This window comes from Nansenia antarctica (genome assembly GCF_963989245.1).
Source record: "Nansenia antarctica genome assembly, chromosome: 3".
Lineage (NCBI taxonomy): Eukaryota > Metazoa > Chordata > Actinopteri > Argentiniformes > Microstomatidae > Nansenia > Nansenia antarctica.
This window is the reverse complement of record NC_137688.1, coordinates 43,046,408-43,070,833: the sequence shown is the minus strand read 5'-3', so window position 1 is coordinate 43,070,833 and position 24,426 is coordinate 43,046,408. Positions and strand designations below refer to the sequence as shown.

The following is a 24,426-nucleotide window of genomic DNA, read 5'->3' as shown; positions in this document are numbered from 1 at the left end:
GATACGAATTACTGTTCTAAAGGAGTTGATAGCAGGCAACGTTTACATCGATGGAGAAATCGAACGCAGCCGAACCGTTAAGCGTTACCATATGTTACTTTTGGCCTGTTATAGCCACCGTACATTTTTAGGCAATCTCGCCTGACATAATAACAAAGATGTCAACAACCTCAACGAAACAGTACCGTTGACTGTTGTTATGGATCGTATTAGCTCGCTAACTCAGCTATCGTGTTGCTGACAGTCAGAGGCCCACATTGATGTTAACAACAGTTCAACTGCCATCCAAGACTAGCAAAGGTATGTTGTTGTCGTTTCTTCTAGCAAGTAGGAAGTGTAGCAATAATGGCTTGGTTGGCGCGTCTCTGCGTCGGCACCCGGTATAGTTAGGTAGCCACTTCGTCTGAATGACATTGATTTGTAAGCTTGGTGTGTGTGTCTGTTTGCCATGGTGTCATGCATTTATAGTCGTGAGCCTACCTTGATCTGGCACTTCTAACATATTCTTATCTTGTGATCTCTGTCACTGACAGTGTCAGACTGCACTGATCAGTGTCACTTTTCCCCCATCTGTTTTCATGCTCTGCTCTGCTGCCCTGTAGGATGGCTGGATCTCATGGTACCCAGTCTAGCCTTGTCCACAGCTTGGCCACACTTCTTCGGAACGATGGTACTATAGCTATTCTTTATTCTGCCTTTTGACATCATGGTTGCTTCTCAACAGTTTAAAGTAGCACATTGCACTGCTCTAGCTTATGGGTTTCCTCTCAGTGCAGATTAAGGAAAGAATACAATTATCATAATTATTATGTTACATGCACTTTGGTGTGCATTATTTCACTCAAAGCTCAATCATTGTACTTATGTATTGCAGGCCGTTGCCACAGCTGCGCCTACTTGTTTTCTATGATCTATGATTTCTAAGATTACTTATGGTCATTTTATTCCTTTCAAGTCTCAAGTCCAAGTTTCAAGTTCATTGTCACGTCACATTACACAAGTGTAAGAGGGTAACATTCTTAGGCTTCGGTTCCTGACATTGCAGCACAAGACAATAAGGATGTAGGCATAATCAAGATAATAATTGACAGTAGTACAGGACATAAGTGACAGTAGTAAAGTGACTGTGAGCTTAAGCTAGGTAGTCTGTATGCATGGGATGTGCTTGTGAATGATAGTCAATTGTCTGCAGTAGGCTTGTTCATGAGCCTGATCACCTGGGGGAAGTAGCTCTTGGTTAGCCTCTGAGTTATTCACATAAATATGAATGCCTATGCTATAGAGTGTCTCCCTAGTGAGAAGAGTTTATAACATGCCTTGTACCTATCAACTCTTTTTTTTAAAAACAAGCAGCATCAGTGTTGTTCTTGTACATCCTTCTATCCAGGTGACTCAGTGCTGGACGGTACCAGTACTCTGACTCTGCAGGCCGGCTGCCTGCAGCATCTGACTCATCTGTTTGAGCAGCACCTGCTCTCTAGGACCCAACAGCATGGCTTTCTGGCCCTGCCCTCCCACCCAGCCGACACAGCCTTCCTTCTGCAGGTCCAGTTCCTCTTCGATGTGCTTCAGAAGACAGTCTCCCTCAAGGTCTGTGTCTGAGTCTGCAGGCTTTTCTCTCAGTCCTCTTCTCTGTCCTCCACTCGCTTCGTTCTCAAAAAGCAGTGAAGGAGGATACGTATGGGGAGGAACCTAGATCTTTTCTACCAATGTGGTTACAGTAGGATACACATGGAGGCCAGGAAGCCAAGAGTCCTGCAAAAGGCTTGTATCTAAAGAGACCCTTTTGATGAACCAACAAAAAGGCATTAGTAGGCTGTATTAAGGTTGTGAAGAAATTCCCAATGTGTTATCCACTTTAGTTCTTATGATGCACATTGGTAATGGTGTGGATACCTAAGAGGCAGTGTCATTTAGCCACTAGGTGGAGCAATTGTATGTGAAATGTTCTCATGACAACTTTGTTACCTTGCTTTTCATTTGCAGGTCATTAACCCACCTATGTCGAAGCTGCAATCGGTGGTGAAGATCTTCCCTTTCAAGTCTCTCAAGTACTTAGAGGTAAAGTATGAAAATGTGTTGGTTGATTATCTGTGAGGTTATTGGAGAACAGGAGAAGACGTCTGTTGGTTCTCTCTGTTGGTTTCCAGCTTAAGTGTACTCCCTCTTGTATGTGTCTGACTGTCACAGAAGTGCATTCTGTGTGTGTGTCTGTCTGTCTGTCTGACTGTCTGTCTGTCTGTCTGTCTGTCTCTGTCTGTCTGTCTGTCTGTCTGTCTGTCTGTTCCCAGTTGAAGTCTATCGCTGTCTGTCTGCCTGTCTGTTCCTAGTTAAAGTCTATCCCCCTCTCACTGTCTGTTTGTACTTTCCCAGTTGAAGCGTATCCCCCCTCACTGTCTTGAGGGCCTCAGGGGAGTCTACTCTCAGCTGGAGGTCTTTACCTGCTCCAAAAGTCTCAGCTCCCTGGAGGTATACCCTTTCATCTTCATCTTTCTATCAGTGTGCGTGCGTACGTGCGTGGGTGCGTGGGTATGTGCATGCGTGCATGTAGGAAAATACATGCTGTAGTATGTGTGTGTGTGTGTGTGTGTGTGTGTGTGTGTGTGTGTGTGTGTGTGTGTGTGTGCATGCACATGTGCATTCTAGGAGCTGCTATCTCTGTGTGGAGGGGACCTCAGCTCTGCTTTGCCCTGGCTAGAGCTGCACACACTCAACTTCAGCTACAACTCGATTGTCTGCCTGGATGAGTCACTGGTGAGACACACACACACACTTCACTTACACCTTCATCCATCCATCCATTATGTTTGCCCTAACTGTGCTTTGATTGCTTTCCATCAGTTACCTTTTCCTCTCTCCTTACCAGAGTTTACTGAATGTCCTAAAGTCTCTGGATCTAAGCCACAATAAGATCCAGGAGTGTGCTGAGTTCCTCAAGGTAGGCTAGATTGACACCCCCATCCACTCATCTCTCATCTTTGCTCCTCACAAGAGAAAATAATTAGATCTTTGACCTGGATTTTATGTTGGTTAAGTGACTTATAGTTGCTCTGGTGTTGGGATGATATGAATAGTTCCTCAAACATTGTTCCATTAATCTATTAACCCTCTACCTCTCTCTATGTTATTCTCCCACTCTCTTTCCATCTATCAATTTGTATCTCTCTCTCCACTCCCTTCTTTCTTTCTTGTCCCACCTCCTCCTATCTCTGTCTTTATCTCTCTCTCTCTCTCTCTCTCTCTCTCTCTCTCTCTCTCTCTCTCTCTCTCTCTCTCTCTCTCTCTCTCTCGCTATTGCTCTCGTTCTCGCTCTTGTTCTCGCTCTCGTTCTCTTAGCCCCTGAGTGAGTTGGCACACCTGAACCTAGGCTACAACAATCTCCAGAGGGCGCCAACACTAGGCTTGAGTGCCAGAAACAAGCTGCTCACTCTCATCCTCAGGAACAATGAGCTGGAGACCATCAATGGTGATACGCTAGTTTAGGACTATTTGTGAGACACCAGCAAAGACGCGTGCGTGCGCGTGTGCGTGCGTGCGTATCACTTACGTAGACAAATGTAATTCACTTTGGATTAAGGCGTCTGTTAAATGCCAAATATGTAAGAAATGTCATAGAAATGTGTACGTGTTACATGTTTACATACAGGAGTGGAGCAGTTGTCCTCCCTACAGCACCTGGACTTGGCCTACAACCTTATGATGGAGCATTCCCAGCTCGCCCCGCTCTCTCTCCTGCACTGCCTCAGCACGGTGAGATTAGCACTATGCTGTCCTTATAGATACCGACAGAATACAGACAGAATTGCTGACTGCTTAGCCTCTTATCGATGCCAGACTAAAACTTGCTCTCCCTCGTCTTTTAGCTGAGTCTGGAGGGCAACCCACTGTACTTCCAGAGGACTCACAGAACTTGCACTGTCCGTCACCTCTCCCCCAAGGCTGCCTACCTCAAAGTAAGCGGGAGGAGGAAGGAGGGAGGGCGGAAAATAAGGGGTGAGCAGTGTTTCCTCCAGGAAATTTTACAATGGTGGCGGATGGCCGTGCCCGCTGTCGCAGCACGTGCGATTTTTTTCGCGTGCACGCGCATGAAACGCGCACGCGCGCTCAAAACAACGTTTTATTTTTATTTTATTTTTTATTCTTTTTTTAATCACAGCCAAAACTAGAGGATGGCCCAAAAAATATATATATGAATATACAGAATATAAACTTGTGACTGACAGTCACATACACACACACAAAGATCATCAGCTATAATATAATACGAAGTAGGCCTACATGAGCACAAAAGCGGCTAACGTTACTGATTAACTGTTTACTGTAGTGCAGAGAGATGGTAGTCGTAGGCGGCGTATCAAATGACAAAGCTAAACGTTTAATGAAGGACATGAACGATTGTCAACAACACACTCAAGCAGTAAATAGAACAGTCTAAACAACTTGGGTACTACGGACGGAACAATAGTCTCAACCTATAGTTCCGCGCGTGAATTATGTCAACCCACCACATTACAGAAGTAAAATCACAGTCAGATGGAGCATTCGGTAAACAGCTGAGTATCAGCTGAGTTAAAGAAAACAAACTCTTACCTTTGATGAGACCCACATGAGCCCTGTTTTCCCGTACTTCTCCCGTGTGTCTCTTATTGTCCAAATGTTCCCTGAATTTTAGCTGCATGTTTTTCCAGCATGTAATTCCATTGTCAATAAAAAAATCGTCTCCCCTTCTTTTCCCCTTGACAATACTGTGTCGTTGCTAAAGTGACGGCACATAAGAATCGTTTTTTGACTTGCTAATGTCTGCTAACGTAGCACTTGAAACTGGCGCCGTTCTCTGGACTGCAGCTGCTCCCGCGTTAGCATTAGCATCCATCTTTTCTTCTCCCTTCTCACCGTCACGAGCTCAAATGACACTTGTCGGCCGATCTAACTCTTAACACTCACTTACAGGACTTCTGACACCATGTCGTGTTATTCTATTAAACATACACGTGAGTCCTTCTGTATTTCAATGTAAGTGTCTTTATTTTAACTCGCTCTGTAAGCTCTATAATACCGGTCTCTTGTTGTCTCGTCGTAACCTGCCCACCTGACCTGGGGGGTATTCCATCAACGTCGCTAAAGGAAAATCCTGGCTTATTTTTGAACTCTCGCGAGACCTATCAGAATATGCCTGGATATTTTTAAGAACTCTCGCGAGATTTATCAGACTAAACCTGGATTTTCCCTTTAGCGATGTTGATGGAATACCCCCCTGATGTCACTACGGTGGCCTGTACACAATAACAATAATACCACAGTTCACATTTAGACCAATCAGGAGCCCTTGTGTCACGTCGTCAACTGAATGTCATTAATCTGATTTTGGATCAGCGGTTAGAGAGAGATGGGCGTGGATTTAGGTGCACTTTTAGTCAACATCCATTATAGCGCTGATCTAGGATCAGATATATTTTAATCAGCTAAAATGTTCAGATTTTTTTTAATTTATTTTTTTGAGAACTTTTTTTTGTTGTTGTTTGTTTGTAGACTGAATCAATTCGTGGCGGAGGAAATTCATTCGTGGCGGCCCGCCACCAATAAATGCATGTAGAGGAAACACTGGGTGAGGGAGTAATTAGTAGCTGTCGGATGCCCAAATGCAACGTTGTCTTCCCATCTCTCTCCCCTAGCTCAAACTGGATGGCAGCCCCCTCTCCTCCTCTGAGCTGGCGGTGAGTAGACCACACCTGGTTTGGGTAGGTCAGCTATCTTATTCTAGGATTACGAGAGCTGCTGTTATATTCAATGTAGCTGGTAATGTGTCTAGTTCTCATCTTGTCAAGGCACCCACATTTACAGTATGTGTCTGAGAACAGATCACTCTGGAGTCGAATGTTGACAGGAAGTGTAATTCGTTACACCAAAGAAACACTTAGAACATGTTTCTAGGCCGTTATCTTGTCCTGTTAAATACAGCCCTCTGGTATTGGTGTGCGTGTGTGTGTGTGTGTGTGTGTGTGTGTGTGCATGCATGCGTGTGTGTACTGTACAGGCATGCGTGTGTATTCTGTACAGGCAGTAACTTGTTTGGTTTGTTGATGAATGCATCACAGACCCACTGCTCAGTATGACATGTTGATATGAAGTTATGAATGGTTTGTACATATTTTATACATTTCGCATATTTATTTTACTATTATTGATTTGCATGTATATTATTCACACACACACACACACACACACACACACACACACACACACACACACACACACACACACAGGCTCTACCCAAACTGGGACAGCTGATTGGCCAGGCCCAGACTTCGCCCCCGGTTGTCACGGCACCAGAGTGGAATAACCAGGAAGTGTCCAGCGGGGCTGGGGAGTTGAGTGACAGCCTGAGAGTCAATGAGGTAGTCGAGACTCGACCTCGCAGGAAGAAGGCCAGAGTAAGCCAGCCAGCCACTACCACTTCCTCTCATTCAGACTACCCTCCCCAAATCATCATTGTCAAGCGTCGTTGGTTGGGAATGTGATGAATGGTGGTCCTATTCTACTCTATTTCAGAACAAAGTCAGAGTGAGGAGGGCCAGCATCTCAGAGCCCAGTGACACTGAATACAATCCCAGACTACCGTCATCCATACAAGGTGTGTGTGTGCGTGTGTGTGCGTGTGTGTGTGTGTGTGTGTGTGTGTGTGCGTGCGCGTGCGTGTGTGCGTGTGTGTGCGTGTGCGTGTGCATGTGTGTACAACACGTGCTCACATATACTGTTCCTGTGGGTGTGGATGTATGTGTATGCATACTTCATTTGTGGGTCATGTGCTCAAGTGTGGAATTTTCGACATTCCTGAATCTACCCTCCACTCTCCCGTCTAGACATAGTCCTCCCCCATCAGAAGGAAATTGAGCGCATGGACAGCTTCAGAGAACAGCTGGGGGAAGACTGGCTACGCTACCAACACCACCTAGAGGAGGTGCCAGCCACCACTGCCCACCCTGTCACCATGAACACAGCAGATAAGCCAGCACCTCAAAACCTCACCAACGGCCTCTGTGCCACCCTGTTGCTACCTAACGCCGACCCCAAGCCCAGCCTCAGCTCCAGCCCCATCCAGCCCAGCCCTGCCTTCTCCACCCCCACACAGCCTTCTCCACCCTTGGAGGTCCTGGAGGTCCTAACCCTCCCCACCGCCGAGTCCAGGGAGGAGACCTCGGATGGGGAGGTGGATCTGGAGACAGAGTCAACACTCCAGTGGCCTGGCCATAGCCTCGGGCTCACAGAGTCCACCCTGGACAGTGGTCTGGCCGAGGGACACAAGCAGGGTCACGGTCAGGAGTCACAGGGTTCATCGACAACAGAGGCACGAAGCGGGGACGCCAAGGTGGAAGAGGAGGAGGATCTTGGAGGTAGGAGCACAGGGGTGCAGGATTGAGTTGCCACCTAGAGATACAGATAGAGGCCTTGTATGTATCACATTTTAGCTAGTTAGGATGACAAAATTCATTGCAGAACACCTCAAGCTAGGATTGCAAAGTTACTGAAGTCGATTAACAAATCACTGGAGGAAGTAGTAGTCTGTTTTTCCATCTTTATTTCTTTGAGGGAATACTCCGAGGAGGTAGGCAGCGCATCAGCCAACGTTGACAAGGTATTTTCGGAGGAAATATTCAGAGAACGGCTGGGAGTGTCCCTCAATGCTGATCCTCTTCTCTGTATTTCTCTCTTCCCCCTGTAGTGGACCTCTGTCACCCCCTGCTGGTGGGAGTGCTGACGTCTGATGATGAGGGTGAGGCGGGGCGGGGGAGGGGCTCGTTCCCGGTGTTCCTGTGTGTCAAGCCGGGCCTAGTGCTGGAAGTGGACATGCAGCGAGGTCAGGAGCAGGCCCGCCTGGAGCTGGACAGCCTGGGGAGTCTCACCACCTCCCAGGCCACCTGGACCCAGAGGGTGAGAAGGGGGGGTGGTAGGGAGGGAGAGTCAGTGAGCAGGGATTAGAGGAGGGCACGGAGGGAGGGCGAGGTGAAAGAGCATGGAGGGTCACCATCTCCTCCAGGCCACCTTGGGTAAGGTAGAGAGCTCGGAGGGAGGGAGTTGGAGCGGTGGAAAGGGGAGAGGGAGGGCAAAAGGAAGGAAGTATGAATTCTATGTTGAATTTGTCCAGTTACAAAATATATATTCCCCCTCTTTACCTTTTCTTTTTCCTGTCCCTCCCACCATGTTTCTTTTTGTTTTCTATCTCTCTCCCTCTCTGTCTGTCTCTCTCTCTCTCTCTCTCTCTCTCTCTCTCTCTCTCTCTCTCTCTCTCTCTCTTCCCCTCCATCCCCTTCTCTTTCCCTCTCTATCAGGAGGTGGAGAGAGTTCTTCCTTCTCTGGAGCTTCACTTCCGGTACATCAGTAGAGAGAGGAAAAGGAGACGCTATGTCATGTTGGACGATGACCCACAGCAGGCACTTCAGGTAGGGGACACACACATACACACACACACACACACACACACACACACACACACACATACACACACACAGATAGTCGTCACCTATTATTGCTCACTAGTTGCAGACTATCTATGTATGCATTTCATTGCAACATAGATCTAGTAAGATCTATCAACATTGGTCTAGTAAGCTCCATCATGGTGGATGTTGTCGTTGGGGTTTTTGTTTAACTAGACGTTGACTGAGGTCCTGTCACGAGTGGCGGAGGAAAACCAGCGGCGAGTCAGCGAGGGTGGTCGCCGCTGCGTCCGCCTGCAGTGCTTACGTTGCGGGTCAGAGTTCTCACAACGGGAAGAGGAAGAGGAGACAGAGGAAGGGACACCAGGAAGAGGAAGAGTGTGCCCAGGCCTGGTCAGAGGTGTCCAGCTGGAGGGGGAAGGGGAGGAAGATTGCGGAAGGGATGGAGCTGGTGAGAGAGACACACCCTAACTCATACACACTCATAAACATATCCACTCACTGAACACTTTATTAGGAACACCTGTGGACATCCATGGACCCAACCTGCCTTGTGTCAATAGTCCAAGCTGTTGGAGGTGGTGTAATGGTGTGGGGAATCTTTTCTTGGCACACTTGGTGGGCCCGTTAATACCAATCATCATATGAATGCCAGAGCCTATTTGTTTTGTTACTGACCATGTGCATCCCTTCATGGCTACAATTTACCCATCTTCTAATGGCTACTTCCAGCATGATAATTCACAATTTCACAAAGCAAAAGTCATCTCAAATTGGTTTAATGAACATGACAATGAGTTCAGTCTTCTTCAGTGTCCTTCCCAGTCACTGGGTTTGAATTCAATATACATTTGGGATGTGGTAGAACAGGAGATTCACAGCTTGAAAATGCACCAGAAAAATCAAGAATTGCATGATGCAATCATGTCATCATGGACTAGAATCTCAAAGGATTGTTTCCAACATCTTGTGGAATCAATGCCACAAAGAATTAAGGCTGTTTTGAGAGCAAATGGAGGCCCTACCCAGTATTAGTACAGTGTTCCTAACAAAGTGTTCAGTGAGTGTACATAAACACACACCCACACACCACTTTACTGTTTGCATTTGCATTTCATTCTCACTCAAAGAGCTTTTGAAACATCCCACGTCCCACACATGTGGGCTTGTTTAAGGCACTGGTTCTCAAAAGCCCTTGATTGACGAGATCTGATGTGATCAGTCATGCCTAGGGATGGGAATCAAGAACTGGTTTCAGTTGAGAACCGGTGACAAATTGTTCGATGCATTGGAATCGCATGCCCCCGAGGTTATTGATTCCTTTTATCGATGCCGGCATGTTTTTCTGACAGTTGCACATTGCAAAAACGGATGCGTCATGACGTTGTCGAACTCTGCGTCTGACATCAAACTCTACGGTGTAGTATGGGAGTGTAAAGTTGTATTCAAGGACAGTATTCAAGCGCTCAGGCTATGCTAAAATGCCTGGTATCCGTTCGCAAACTTTGCTTGAGAAAGTTGATAAAGTAGCATGTCTATTTAAAATGTGACAAACAAAGTCAAACGAAATGCAACGTTGTGGATTCTAATGGTAGACGACCTGCACGTCGCTGCCACTGAATAATAAAGCGCCCACGGCGTTGATACTTTGCACTCTGTGCCATGATACTGCTGGCTGCACTATATTTTCTTTTCTAAGTAGGAGAGACATCAGTCTTCACATGATCTTGTTTTAGCCACGCCTTCAGAATTGTAAAGAATAATTGTTTATTTTATGTGCCTATAAAATGTTATGCCTATTTTTCTAAAGAAGAGTTTATTTTATCAGTGAGTTTTATATCCTTTTAAGAAAAGGAGCATTGTAATTAATTTTAACACGTTCAAATGTTATTAGGCAGACATTTACATTTTGCACTTACATTTTTTGCATTTAGCAGACACCTTTATCCAAAGTGACTTACAACAAATACATTTGACTAAGTAAGTGAATCATCTATCCACCAGTCATAACTGGAAAAAGTTATCTATGCTCAGGCCTGGAGCCGGTGGCAGTTGTCGTGAGAGAAGAAGGAATTGTATTTTTTGGACACTGGTGAAACAGTACAGGAGGGTAGTAGGTGCTCAGGAGGGACAGTTCAGGTGTAGCCTGAAGAGATGGGTCTTCAGTCTACGGCGGAAGATAGGGAGTGACTCTGCAGTGGGGAGAGCCAGTATAGTGAAGAGACGTGACCGGGTAGCGCAACTACCGCATACACGCAGAGGCGGTGGTGCCAGTCGGCCAGCAGACGTTCTACACTGTGTTCAGAGACTCAAGAGATAATAAAACAGCTGTGTTGACGCTGAAAACCTGTGTAGGCCTACTTTTGTTCCACACAGAAGATTGATCAAGAATCGATAAGGGAATCAATAAAGAATCGGATCTATAAGCAGAATCGATAATGGCATCAGTATCGATAACATCTTATCAATTCCCATCCCTAGTCATGCCCATCCTCTGATAAGACAGCTTCAGAACAGGGCTCTACTGACACATGCTTCAACAGCTTGTCACCTTGCCTGGAGATGACAAACGCAGGTGTGGGCAGAACGGGTTCTAATGCCTTTGGCTAAAATTGCAACGGAACGGAACGACATTGAATGAATTAATAATTAATTGAATTAATTAATAAACTGGTTTGATGAACAATTTTCAAGTGATTACGTCAAGAAAGGAAGAAATGCATGTTCACATTCAAACGGGTGTAGATCTCTCCGAAACATGGTCGTCAAAAGCCCTGTCAGGTTTGTTTGTTTTTGGGAGGTCAAACAATTTTTTTTTTTAAAGTTCTGCAGGAGGCTGTGGCTCAGGAGGTAGAGCCGGCGTCTATTGATCACAAGGTCAATCTCCGCCTGGCCATATGTCCTTCCTTGGGCAAGACAATGAACCCCAAATTGCTCCCAATGAGCGGGCCGGCACCTTGCATGGTAGCTTGCTGCCATTGGTGTGGGAATGTGTATGTGTGTATGTGAATGGGTGAATGAGAGGCCATTGTAAAGCGCTTTGGAATAAGGCGCTATTGAAGTGCAGTCCATTTACCATTTTACCATTTACAAAATCCTATCATCAAGTCTGGGGAAAGGGTGACAACAGAAAAATATGATGCAATCGATTAAATGATACAGAAAGGCATGGAAATAATAAATACAAAACGGAAATCCTTGTTACTTTTTGGATAAAATAAGAAAGATATTTCAGGGGTTTTGAACTAGCCAAATGGTGCCTTTCCACAGGTTGACAGTCTAGGCAGCCTGTCCTGCAAGCAGTGAACCCCTTTAATCAACAAAGACACATAATTGCTCCAAGCCCTTGCCTTGTAGCATCCCACAACCCTGTCCTCCACCCCAAACCTGACATTAAAACATGCTCAGACACGCTCAAGGAACACAATCCCATACAACTAGAAGCATACAGCAGAGCACAAACCTTCTGATCTCACCTGGAGATTTGACACCAATTTGATATGATTTTTCTGTTCATGTATTATTTAATTTTTTTCATCTCCACTAGGAAGTACTATCATCTGTCCAGAATGTAGTAGTGATCATGTGATCCAGCTGGCTGACCAATCAGCTCCCTCCACCAGTACGCCTGTCCACAGTCCCACAGGGCAGGACACTGACGACCCACACTTCACCTTCGACAACACAGTAACACCTCGACTGAGTCGCCATGGCGATGCGGTTGGTTAAACCTTTGCTTGTACAGTGGTTTCAAATTATTATCATCAGTTCTGATTGATAATTCATTTTCCGGTGTGATATCCGTTTAACCGCTGATAAAGGAGCGTATTCTTGTACTGTTTCATCCTCTTAATACAGTACTTTAGGATTATGGTCAAATAAATCTAAATCTTAAGTCAGATTTACCTGAACCTCTACCTTGAAGTGCCTCTATGGCCCCGCATTGGTTTATACGTCCATCTCCTCCTTTCATTAGGACCTCAGTATGGATGACCCGCCTTCTAACAGGAGCAGCCCCGTGCCGGAGGCCTCTGTCCAAGGCACCACCTTCGCCACCACGGAGAACAACAACACCTCCTTCCTCACGGCCCAGGGGCGCTCCCTCTCCGTCGAGGACAGAGAGGACAACACTTCTGCGGACCTGAGTGTGGACCAGCCCGTCAGCTTCTACAGTACAGAGGGCCAGAGCAGAGAGGAACTGGCTGGGAGCTATAGCTATGCCCAAACCCAGGCCCAGGCCCAGCACACAGAACGCTCCAGTCCTGGTGAGTCCTCTGAGAATGTGTGTGTCAGGACCCCTTTGCAATGCCAGCAGCCCTCCAATTCAGCTCAGTCTCCTCATTGATGTCCCCCATTTAACACTCCAGCTCTCTGTACCTACAACACCTTATGTTTTGTAAATGTATATGGCAAAAATGTCATTGGGGTACACACGTTATGGTTCAGGCAGCACTGCGGGGTTTTAATGACAGATCTCTTCACAATCTCTAATTCACACTCTCTGATCCTATGAATTATTGTAGGGAGTCTAATACGTTTTTGGCCTCTGATTGAAGTATGTGCCACAAAACTTCATGGGGTGACGATGACTAACGTCCCAGTGACTAATGTCCTAGCTCTTGAAAACATGATGACTGTGCAATAAGACAGATTGGCTTTCTTATTGAAAGCGATGGGAGAAGAAGGAATGCTTTAGTGGACAATGGAATGGAGTGTCAGCCAGGGGAAATAATAGGCTAGGCTTCTCTCTCTTCCCTTCCCTGTTATTATTGTATAAATCTTTCCTTCTAAACCATAAGGGTTGGCAGAGACTCAGACTTAGCCCAAAACACCAACGACCACTAACCGTTTTTTTTTCACAATCCGCCTTTGTATGGGAGAAGCCCGATAATAATTGGCTCCTTAAATGAAGAACTGTGATTCAAAAGAGGTGCGCTCACTCAACCTGAGCGAGGTGTGTGTGCCTGAGCGTGGTGTGTGTGCGTGGGTGCATGCTTACAGTATGTGCTTGTGCAGTGGATTGAGACTACTCATGAAATGAGAAAGACAAGCTTCTTCAGGTAGAAGAGTGATTCAGTGAAATATCCATTTAAAGTAATCACTCTACAGTAGATACAAAATGTGTATGGGATATGTAGTGATATGTAAGTGATATGTTTTGGTCTCAAGAGGTAAATGCCTCACCCTCAACTATTTAACTCATAGCATGAACTAGCGTAATTCTGATTAGCCAATATATTTAAGGTACATTATTCTATAGTCATGTATAAAAATGCTTCTACTGTGTATTTCTGTGCTTTGGCTTCAGCTCCAGTCTCCTGTGATGGATGTAATGTTGGACTAGATTCAGGATGGCCATGATGAATGATGGCCTCAGAGAACTGACTGCCAGGAAACTGTAGCCTAATGACTATCTATTGTCTGATTGATAATAATATATGTCGCTGTGCTCAACATGGAGGATCAGCAGTTATGTCAAGTTAGATTTACAACACAGCCGCAGCCTAATCCGCCTTAAACTAGAGTTAAGATTGAGTGTAAAACCTATTAAATGTTTGAGTGCCACCATTTGTTTCCGCTAAGTGGGCTTATGATGATGCATGTTCCTGACTGGAATTGTTATTTGTTTGAAAGAAATATTTGGGAGCATATACTGTTGCCAAAATGCTGATGGTTTAGCTCTGTCTTACTCTACTACCATGGCGTGTGTTAAATATACTGTTCTATCTTATGCGGTAGTATTGAGATCTAACGTCAAGAAGGGGAAGGAATACAGTATGCAGCACAGGGCGGTTAATCCTTTTCATCACAGGTTCCCCCTCCTGTCTGTGTCTGTATTGGGTACACTATGCTAACTAGTGATTTTAGGGTTACTAGGCTAACTGGTATCCCTGTGTGTTGCAGGTCAGTTGGACCTGCTCTCTGAGGACTATGAGGCGGTGGACCATCGGCTGAAGCTCTTCCTGGACGTAGAGGTATTCGAGGAACAAGAGGAGGAGTTCCACTCTTTCCTTAAGGTGGGGAGTCCCAATGTTCAATTCACACACTGGCCAGCTAATATTATCATACAAAGCCATGCCCTCCCCTCCTTTTAGAATGACATTGACACTGTTTTGGAGTAACAGCAGAAGCTTTAATCACAGTCCTCACACTACCTTTGCTATCAGCCCTCGGTTGCCTTGACCCCATCTCATCTCAGAGTAGTGGGAAGTAGGTTGAATTTGCCCTCTCCCTCATACAAGCAGTATCAGAGATGTTTCGGTACCCAATGGGGGAGTTGCAAGTTATTAGCTGGCCCCAATGGACCTGGTCCCTACTGCTAGGAAATTCAATACAAACCCAGCTGAAACCAGTCGGCTCCAGTTCTTGAGCGGTTCTTTGGACTGCTTTTGTGCCACCTGCTGTTCTCCTACTTTTCACATCACATGCAAAGCATGCTGGGTACCCTGCAGAGCAAAGAGATATTGGTTTACTCCTCCGGACACCTGTGTGTAGAGAGAGAGCCACGCCGATGCAAGAAACCACAGCAGGAGATGGCAGATACAGCTCATATTCAGTTGATGTTTGTTTATCTATTCACACATGCTCCTCTCCTTTTTATGTTTCAGCTGTTTTTTTAAATACATTTAGAAGGAGAAAAAGCTATTCATCTCACTGCTTTGCTCCAGAACCGAGACGTTTATTTGCCTACTGCCTCCAGAGAGCTGTATTATGTGTCATACTCAAAATATAAGCATCAGGTCTCACCAATGTATGTTGTTTACTCCTTAACATGGATATCTTTGTTGTCCATGGTGAGGTTTGGTGCTCTTTAACCAGTATGTTGTCTTTGTTGTACCGTAGATGTCCACAGTGAGGTTTGGTGAGCCGGTTGAGTTCCCTTCTCTCCTGGTGGTGTCGGACCATCGGCTCTACTTCCTGGAGATGACATCAGAGATGCAGTGAGTGAACCACATGACAGATATGATGGAATGTTGCAGTAATATTTATATGTATATTATATGTTTATGATACTAACTGTATGTGTGATATGTTGTATGAATCATATGGAGATACTCCTTCATTGTGACTAAGAATTGGTGAGTGGCAGAAGTTTCATTTTTTAAGCTGCCCCGGCTCACTAAAAGTGCACCGGCTCCAATTTATTTGGATAGTCCCCATGGTGGTCTACAGATCTGCTCAAACTAGCACTTGCAGTTGTTGCTATGCAGCAACAAGGGTTCATTAACCTGATACATTTTGAAAAGACAGCTTGCATATGTTAAACAAAGATAATCGGCCAATTAAACATCTAGAAAAAAAGATCTGTTTTTAACGTCTGTAAATATGTACACCATCACAGGACCTGAGCTCCCTTTCACTTCTTTTGTAATGGTCCCAGAAATGGTTAGGATAGCATTGATTGTCCAGAACCTTTTTTATGAAATTTACATTTTATAGGGGCAACAGGTGCAGGAGCGGACCTCCTGTATAGGATTTCCCTAACGTCGCATAACCAACCACTTCCAAACATTACACCCGCTTTCTGGGTCACATCTTGAAGATACATTACACTCAGAGCCTTTGTACCGTCCATTCTCCCAAGACAATTTTGTCATTCCCCTTCTCCACCCCTCCATAAACTCTAAATCAATGGCTTTTTTGTCCTCATCAAAAAGAAGCTTGGCTCAGTTTCCTCTCAGGGGTATTGAGTAGAGTCCTAGATATGCCCGTATCTTGCGGCGAGGGTCCTTATAAAGTTTCTCGGATTCTGACCCCAGAAGGCGACTCTTCGTCCTACGCACGATGGATATTGTATTACGGCCAATTGTTGCACAAGAGTGTGATGGAGTTCATTTTTATCACACGCCGTCCGTTTAAAGGTGCAGTCGCTAATTTTTCATTTCATTGGCCAAGTAAAAACTCTAAATAGGCTATGACAAACATGTTTGGCCAAGAAGCAGTAGTAATAGAAATGTGGTTATCTTTTTTTTTTGACTAGCCCCCCTCATTTTCATGATGTCTGATAATTGATCATTTTTCTCTTCTGGCAGAGGGCAGCCGTCTAATTGGCTGCAGAAGAGGGACAGCCATGCAATCAAGGAGTTGAGTTACCTGGAGGTGGGGCTTGGCTCCCAAAGCATCCATATGGAGTTTGATGAAGGGGGTGTGGCCTATACACTGCTTGTACGGGACAGCGCACGCTGCAAACGCTTCTTCAGCCTCCTGACAGGCAAGACACTGCCTTACGCACATTCCCCCTCACATGCGCACAGATGTGTGTAGAGGAACTAAGGAAGTCTCACACATAAACACACACACACACACACACAATCCACATATTATGCATATGTGGCTTTCCATCTGGGGAGTACAGATGCAAGAGGAACAAACCCCAGACTAGACTTCTCCGAATAGTATATCTCACACACACACACACACACACAAACTCCATCCTGCTCCCTCCACACTGTATGTGCCTCCACAATCCTCCTGCTCACTGTTCTTGGTGTTCTCACCCTGACTAGCCTGTCAGCAAGGAAAGACCAGAAGCAGAGAGGAAAGCTGAGTTTTATTAGATCAACACTCCCTTCTCAGCTCCTCTCTCTACTTCTTATGGCTTCTCAAAACATCTCCTCCCAACCTTACTCAAACATTATGGAGTGCCTTTGGCAGCACAGGAAGGATTATGTCATTGTATGCTGCTATAGCTACATGTAGTGTTAACATGCAGTGTTATAGCACCCTTGGATTTACTTCCTGGAATACCTCCTGGCCTCGTGATGATGCGTTTTAACACAAGACTCATCACTATGAGACTATTCCAGGATGTGAATCGGAGCCGGCTGCTAGGATATCTATGAAGTTTGCATGCACAAAGTAACTACACTTTGGGACCATATCAATGGTGGGCTGATTGACAAAATCAGGGGTGAGGTTTCATACTCGTCTGGAATCATAAAATTGCCTTTTGTCTCTCTTGTGTTCAATTGCTGAAGACAGGTCCAGCTTTTACTCACCAAGACCACATAAGACCACTTCTTAGCCTCTACATGTGTGTTTCTAAGCTGAAGAAGCCCATTGAGATACAAATAAGAGTCTGTTTTAGCTTGTCAGTTGGAGCAGTCTTGTACGTCTTAAAATATCTTCGGTTCTGTTCTTGCCCCGGTGGTAGAAAGAGGAATATGAAATTAATCTGAAATTAAGATCGTCTGGTTTTGAGGTATGTGTAACAGACCGAACATGGCTAGTCTAGTGGAGTTGGCACTGAAAGTGCCCAAATAGCTGGACGCAGTATCATTGCTCCTCAACTTGAGGCTCTGGCAATTGCCCACCTCCTTGGCCCTCAACCCCCCCTTGAGGAAACAAGAACTTTTTATTATTTGCCGAAAGCTCTACACAGTGCTCTGAAATGCCCCCATAACAGCTGTTATAATATTTTGTCTTGGGGAAGAACCAAAAGATACCTTAACCATAACAAAACAATTTCTCTGTTCTGAGGACTGTGCCAACTCCTCAGAACAGATGTGGTCAGCAGTGTTGAGTGGCAGCCACAGCCATTGAGAGGGAAGGGTTTGCGGAAAGAGAGAGGGATGTGGTTTTACTGTCCAAAGGGAAGCTAACAGGGACAGATATCTGGCGCTGTTCACAGCTCACTTTGTATTCCAGGATTTGAACTTAACTCTGAAATGCTATATATACGTACAAATCGGGACATCACATTTGTCATTAAAAATCGAACTTATCTACAGTTTTTTTCAAATGTATCATTAATAGCAGCAAACATTTTACTAAAGAGAAAGCAATTTTTTTTAAATCGTGGATATGGCGTTTTGCAACTTAACTATTTAGCATGTGCCTTTAACAGTATATTATGCACATTAGTGGGTAACACTTTACTATTAGTGAACTCTACCTTTAACCATACAAGAAGATGAGCTAACCCCTGTCCTGCCTCTAACCCAGCTCTCCCTGCTCTCTCTCCCTCTATCCCACACTCCATGATCCTGCGTACTGAGAGGGGCAAAAGTGTTCGGTTTCGCCCCAAGTGGACGCCCCAGGTCCAACTATGCCTTGTGTAAATAAGCAGGGGTATTAAAGGGGGGGGAGAAGGCTGGCGGTCCCGCGATTGAATCAGCAGGAGGGGAATATTGAGCAGGGATGGATCCTCGACGCCAGCCCTGGTTATGAGCCAGGCCCATCACCTTAGGAAACTAGTCTGTACCTGTTTATATTCTCATCATGATGACGAAGATCCACTTTGACATGAACGCACAAATAAAGAAGCTGTAGTGGTTGACTTGTATTAAGGGTGGTGTTCTGACTCACACACGGAGCTTCAGACAGGTGTTGATCTGGAAAAATAAGACAAGTTGGCCTTGCTTTGCCCTACCTTTCCCAACTTTGCCCTGCCCAGATTTGGCTCAAAAAGGAATTTGTTGTAGTGGAGGTGATCACTATATCACTGTCTTTGCCGAACATTCTTAAAGGACAGGTTCACTCGATATAAGAGTGTATCTAATTTTCCATATGCTGATTTTGTATCAGAGTGTATATTTGGTTTATCAAGTTGATTGTCTTTAATTGGCTTTAGGGATTTTATGTGGACATTATGTGGATAAAAGGGGGCAACAAGTCACATCACACTATTTGATGTGAACTTCTCCCATACAGTAGACGTTTATCTACTTTTGATGCTTCTGGTCTGAAAAGTTAATGTAGCAGATAATTGTTTTCCTCCTGGGAAAAACACTGGCTACAAAATGAGGTTGTGCAGAGACTAGTTGGTACCACACCATACGTTCATGTTTGTCTCTATTGTTATTGATCATGGAAATCCATAATCGGCATTTGAGCAAAGAGATGATCATTTGTGTTTTTTCCTATCCAATCTTTGTGGGAGTCTTAATATTTTGGTGTGCTTTTCCTCTCTTACTCTTTTCACTGTTTCCCTTGAACTTCTCTCAACGTTGCCTATTCAAACACAACAGTGTAGCTATCAGTCCTTTACATTTATCATCCCTTTATCATCCCCATGCTTCCCTATTGTTGGCACACTGGGAAATGGCATGGTGTAATTTCATGGCTGGAAGCGTCAAATAGAACATTGTACTGTATACCTGATGTTTCCCACCTCCTTTTTTGCCTGGTTCTATGGAGCTGAAACCTTAAACCTGCAACTGGAGACATTGGCTTTCTTCTCCTCCCCACCACCATAAGGCTGGCATTTACTCCCATCTTTCTTATCCTCCCCACCACCATGAGGCTGGCATTTACTCCCATCTTTCTTATCCTCCCCACCACCATGAGGCTGGCATTTACTCCCAGCTTTCTTATCCTCCCCACCACCATAAGGCTGGCATTTACTCCCATCTTTTGTCCATAGCTCTCTTTCTGTCCACAAGGGTGGGGCTTTGAGAGTGTGTTTTCTCCTGTGCTGTCTCTCAGGTTAGTGTAGTGAAATATATGTTGTGTATCTGTACTGTAAGTGTGCTGGTTCCTCTACTTCTTTCCTTCCTTCAATCAAGTAATCTTCAATCAAGTAATATATTATATGATTTTGCATTTCATCTCATCTGTCACCTGCACAGTAGTTTGCACTACTGTTCTACTGCAGTACGACTGGTCCCGCTGTAGTACAACTACCGTCCGCTGTAGTACAACTACCAACTAGGGTCGGTAGTTAGAAATAATTATTAAAATTGTTATCTGATTCTAGCAATCGTGTCGTCTCAGTTTATTATTTATTCTCATTTCAGAAAATGTGTTAAAATCAACTTTCGAAAGTGTCTAGAATCCTGCATAGATTAGTAAAAAAAGATTTAAGTAAAAATGGATTTCAATTTCCCTCCCTGCTGTTTCCACACTTCTCTCTCTCTTCTCTTCATGTCTCACTTCTGCTCTCCCTCAGGAGTTGTACGAGAGATGGCCCCCAAGTCAGACAGCAAGCTCAAGTCCATCTCCACAACCAGACTCAACCCTCAGCATCATCTCTGGTATGCATGTCAATGGTCCAACGTATTTCTGAGGGCACAGTTTTACCCACTCTTAGGGGTTAAATTGGTATGGGGGAATTTTTGGGGGGGAATTAAGTTCAACAATTTACTTCATATTGGATTTCAACTTTAGTTGAAAATCCTGCCCCAAAAATCCTGATATTTTCTGTGCATGGGGCACATCTGGCACCTGTACCCTGACTCTGCTAGGGGTTGTGGTTGATGTTGCCTTGCCTTATAAACCCCCCTCATTGGAGGAATATTGCTCTCCAAATTAGCTGCTAAACCACATGTTAATTTGTAACACGTGTCAGCGTGTAGATGCTATGAAAGCGCTAATGATTCATTACCTTTTAGCAGAAGGGACATTTTTGCTGTGGTACCAGTTAAAGGGAGTACTTTCAATACTGTGAAGTAGCTTCCTTTACTCATTCTGGGATGCGTCACAATAGTCTGAGGTTGTATCCTCTCCTCGTAAATCTGACAGGTGACAGAGACGCTTTGAAATGAGCTTGAGAACAGGAATTTGAGAATGTGCAAATACACTGATACCGGACTACGGTGTTATTTGGGGGCAATATTACTTTATCATAATCAGTTTGTTGGTTGTTTTGTAATATTCCTATTGAAAATAAATAGGAAAACTAAAATGTTCCCGCCCTGCAATCATTCACGCAAACAAAATTTAGCCAATCAATGGTCTACTGACCAACCAATCCACAAGTGCACTATTCAGGGCAGCCCTACTGAGATCTATACATTCTTCTTACTGGCCTTGTGGACCATGCCCTTTTAAAAAGCCATTTTTGGTATATTCTGTATAGGCCTATAAATCTGCTCCTTATTTCTAAGGTATTTATGTAACAAAGACAACATTTATTTAGTGAATTTATAGCTACAGTATATGCAGCAACGGCACCTTATTCTTTTGTATGGCTGAAAACCACAACCTATCTATCCGCAGCTATCTACATGCAGTACTCACTGTTTGTGCAAGATGATAAGATGACCCATGTCGGTATTTAGTAATTATCCTCACCACTTTTGTGAAGCTCACAATGTCCCGCTATGATAAATGTGGTTTTATTGAAAATAACATGAACATGGTCTTTCAAAAGCCAAGTCAACAACAGACCTTCTTACCACAAACCACTATGCTACTGTTGTCTGGGCACTCTGAAAACAAACTCAACCAGTCGGTTGTTTTGAAACCCCCAAATCCTTAACATTTTTTATGAATGTCTAAATGTTCTCTAAGTGTTAGGTACAGATATGAACATGTGAAGAAAATACCCACACACTGACTGGGATTCAAACCAACATAGATAAACTAACATTCAACTTTAAATAGTGTTTATAGTATTTATGCAGTGTCTGAGGTGTAACCGCTGGAAGCTGCTCATATGCTGTTGTTCTACAGGCCTCTAGTGTGTGAGGACATGCAGACAGATGAGGAGGATGGCCAGCTGCAATTCTTCTACCTCTTGGCTTTCCTCCATCAAGGTGTGTGTGTGTGTGTGTGTTTTCCTCCATCAAGGTGTGTGTGTGTGTGTGTGTGTGTGTGTGTGTGTGTGTGTGTGTGTGTGTGTGTGTGCGCGTGCGTGTGTGCGTGTGTGTGTGTATACGTACGGTTTGTTGTGTGTGTACGTGTGTACGTGTGTGTGTGCGTGTGTGTTGTAAAACATAGCTGCAGGCTATGAGTTGTGGACAAGAATTTCAAGTGCTGTAATTGTAACATGCACTGACCTGCTCCTATACGACCTCTACAACCTAAGATGCTAGAGATGTCAACCATCAGGACAGAGGAAAGTGTATACATTAGTGTCCATCCTCTTCTCGTTGTGATGAAACTGTACAGTATACAGTAGTAGCTGTTGACTGCGATGTACCAGTGTGAGGAGAATGAGGGAGAAATGTGGTAGTGCTTGATTTAGCCTTTCACTAAGGGCCGGCAACCTACTCAAATGTCCATGCATATCTCCCAGTGACATCTACTCAAGATTTTGGTATACTCTTCAGTTGCACTCACTCAAAAATAAATGTATTCTCCGTATTGAATCTCTGGTATCTTCTTTTGGTATCTTCAGAGGACACTGTGAACTCTCTGACAGTGCTTGCCACCCGGGAGAACCTGTACCTGCTCAACGAAGACCACCAATGGAGCAAAAGCTTGCCAGACCCCTCGACCAATGAGGACAGGGAGCCGTGTAGTGGGAGGGTCACCATTCAGGAGACCCAGCCTATCAGCAGTGTCAGCTATGTCCATTTATGGTCATCTGACCCATGCAGATTGGACATCAAGCTTTACGATGAGGTGAGTTTGAGGAGGGGATAGAGGCCTGTGATTGGCTTTATAGCAGGGAGCGAAAGGTGTGTGTACAACATAGTTTACTGTGGGTGTGCAGGAGAAAATGGGATCACTTAAGGCAGGCTACATGTGTTTGTCAGAGTGTGCATGTATGTAACTGTGTGTGTGTGTGTGTGTGTGTGTGTGTGTGTGTGTGTGTGTGTGTGTGTGTGTGTGTGTGTGTTTTCTGTGTAGATTCTAAAGCAGGAGAAGACGTGGTCTCTGCGCTCGGAGAGTGCTGAGTTGGTGCAGGGGCTGCTGGGGTGGGTCAGGACCCAGTGGGAGGCCATGTTCGGAGTTAAACTCACCACCAGCCTAACGCCCTGAAAGAGAGTGTGTGTGTGTGTGTGTGTGTGTGTGTGTGTGTGTGCGGGACATGACCACCTTTCTGTCTATCTGTCCTCTCTCCAACCTGACCCTCAATGTGGCTGTGTCTGCCAAGTTCATCATGTTGTAAGCCAATACATGTTTGATGAAGTGGGGCACTGTTCATATTAGACCACTTTAACAAAAGTACTGACCTCTGAATATGTATATATTCTCATCTGAATGCCGTCCAACTGAGCTCTGCTCTGCAAGAGAGAGAGAGAGTGCCTTATTTATTTGCCACTCCTGCCACATTCGAATGTACAGATTCACCATAGTCTTCTTCTGTGTAGTGATATTGAAGTGTTTGTTGGGGTGGGGTGGGGTGGTGTGGTATAGTATGAGGAGGGAGTGAGATGGGATAGATGAAAGGTTGTATGCAAATGGTGAATCATGTTTTAGATGGGTGAGTGGGAAAACGCTACAGTGTGTGTGTGTGCAGGCGTGCATAAGAGAGAGCGAGAGAAAGTGTACATGCATGTGTTATCAGAGGGGTTAGTTCGTTCTCCTGCAGTCAAGCTCAGCAGACTGTGACCTCATCAACCCCGGGTGCAGCGAGTTGTGACATCATGTGCTCGGCACAAGGCTCTAACCATCTCATCAGCCTATGCTTCAGAAACCACTGACATGACAGCACTTTGTTCCCCCCTTTGCTTTCTAATCAGGGTCTTTTAATACATCTGTGTGATTATGTAAATGAAAAGGGCAAGGAAATGGCAACCCAAGAGCTGGATTGTGTATTTCTACAGTAGGTTCTCAGGATGATGTTCCGATAATACTCTTGATAGGCACTGTGATAGATTATATGGAATTGTTCTTGTTTTACCAAGGGAAATGTTAGTTGCTTGTGTTTGTCAATGACCTGTCATGTAGCTGTTGCAGTGCTGTGTGTAGTATATGTTGTTCTATATGTTGAAGTGTTCATTCATCATCATTGAATACGATTTTGGTGCCATAAAGAATAAGATGAAAGATGAAAATAGATGTAAAATGTATGTTTTGAAAAACTGATGTGTTAATTTATTGACTGTCAGCTCTGTGTTTGTTTAAAATCAAGTGATGAAGTAAAATAAGTAATGGCTTCTTTTTTTCTTTCTTTTTTTCTTTTTTACTTTTTGTTATATAAATAAAAAAATGCATATGTGATATAGTACATACTGTGTTGTACTTCTGTCTCCAAAATAACCAAAATGCAATTATATTTTGAGAGAGAGATACAAAGGCTATCTAATTACTTAATAATTTGTCGATTCTGGAGTGATTTTTCATTGTTCTAACACTGTCAAACCAACGTCAGCCACTT

General features: G+C 44.5%; 1 protein-coding gene across 1 annotated transcript; it reads left to right on the top strand.

Annotated features, from left to right (window-relative positions):
- Positions 1-603: 603 nt before the first annotated feature.
- On the top strand, positions 604-24,181 carry stk11ip (serine/threonine kinase 11 interacting protein; the record flags this gene model as incomplete). The annotated part of the gene is made up of 25 exons (XM_080527287.1): positions 604-670; positions 1,388-1,590; positions 1,987-2,061; positions 2,374-2,469; positions 2,647-2,754; positions 2,867-2,938; positions 3,337-3,466; positions 3,647-3,750; positions 3,864-3,953; positions 5,673-5,714; positions 6,264-6,431; positions 6,550-6,631; positions 6,861-7,391; positions 7,721-7,929; positions 8,328-8,438; positions 8,652-8,886; positions 11,983-12,155; positions 12,412-12,700; positions 14,340-14,452; positions 15,279-15,376; positions 16,469-16,647; positions 20,326-20,410; positions 21,831-21,913; positions 22,498-22,724; positions 22,953-24,181. 25 exons carry the CDS (start codon positions 604-606, stop codon positions 23,082-23,084), a joined length of 3,702 nt encoding a protein of 1,233 aa, XP_080383413.1. The 3' UTR covers positions 23,085-24,181.
- Positions 24,182-24,426: the final 245 nt, after the last annotated feature.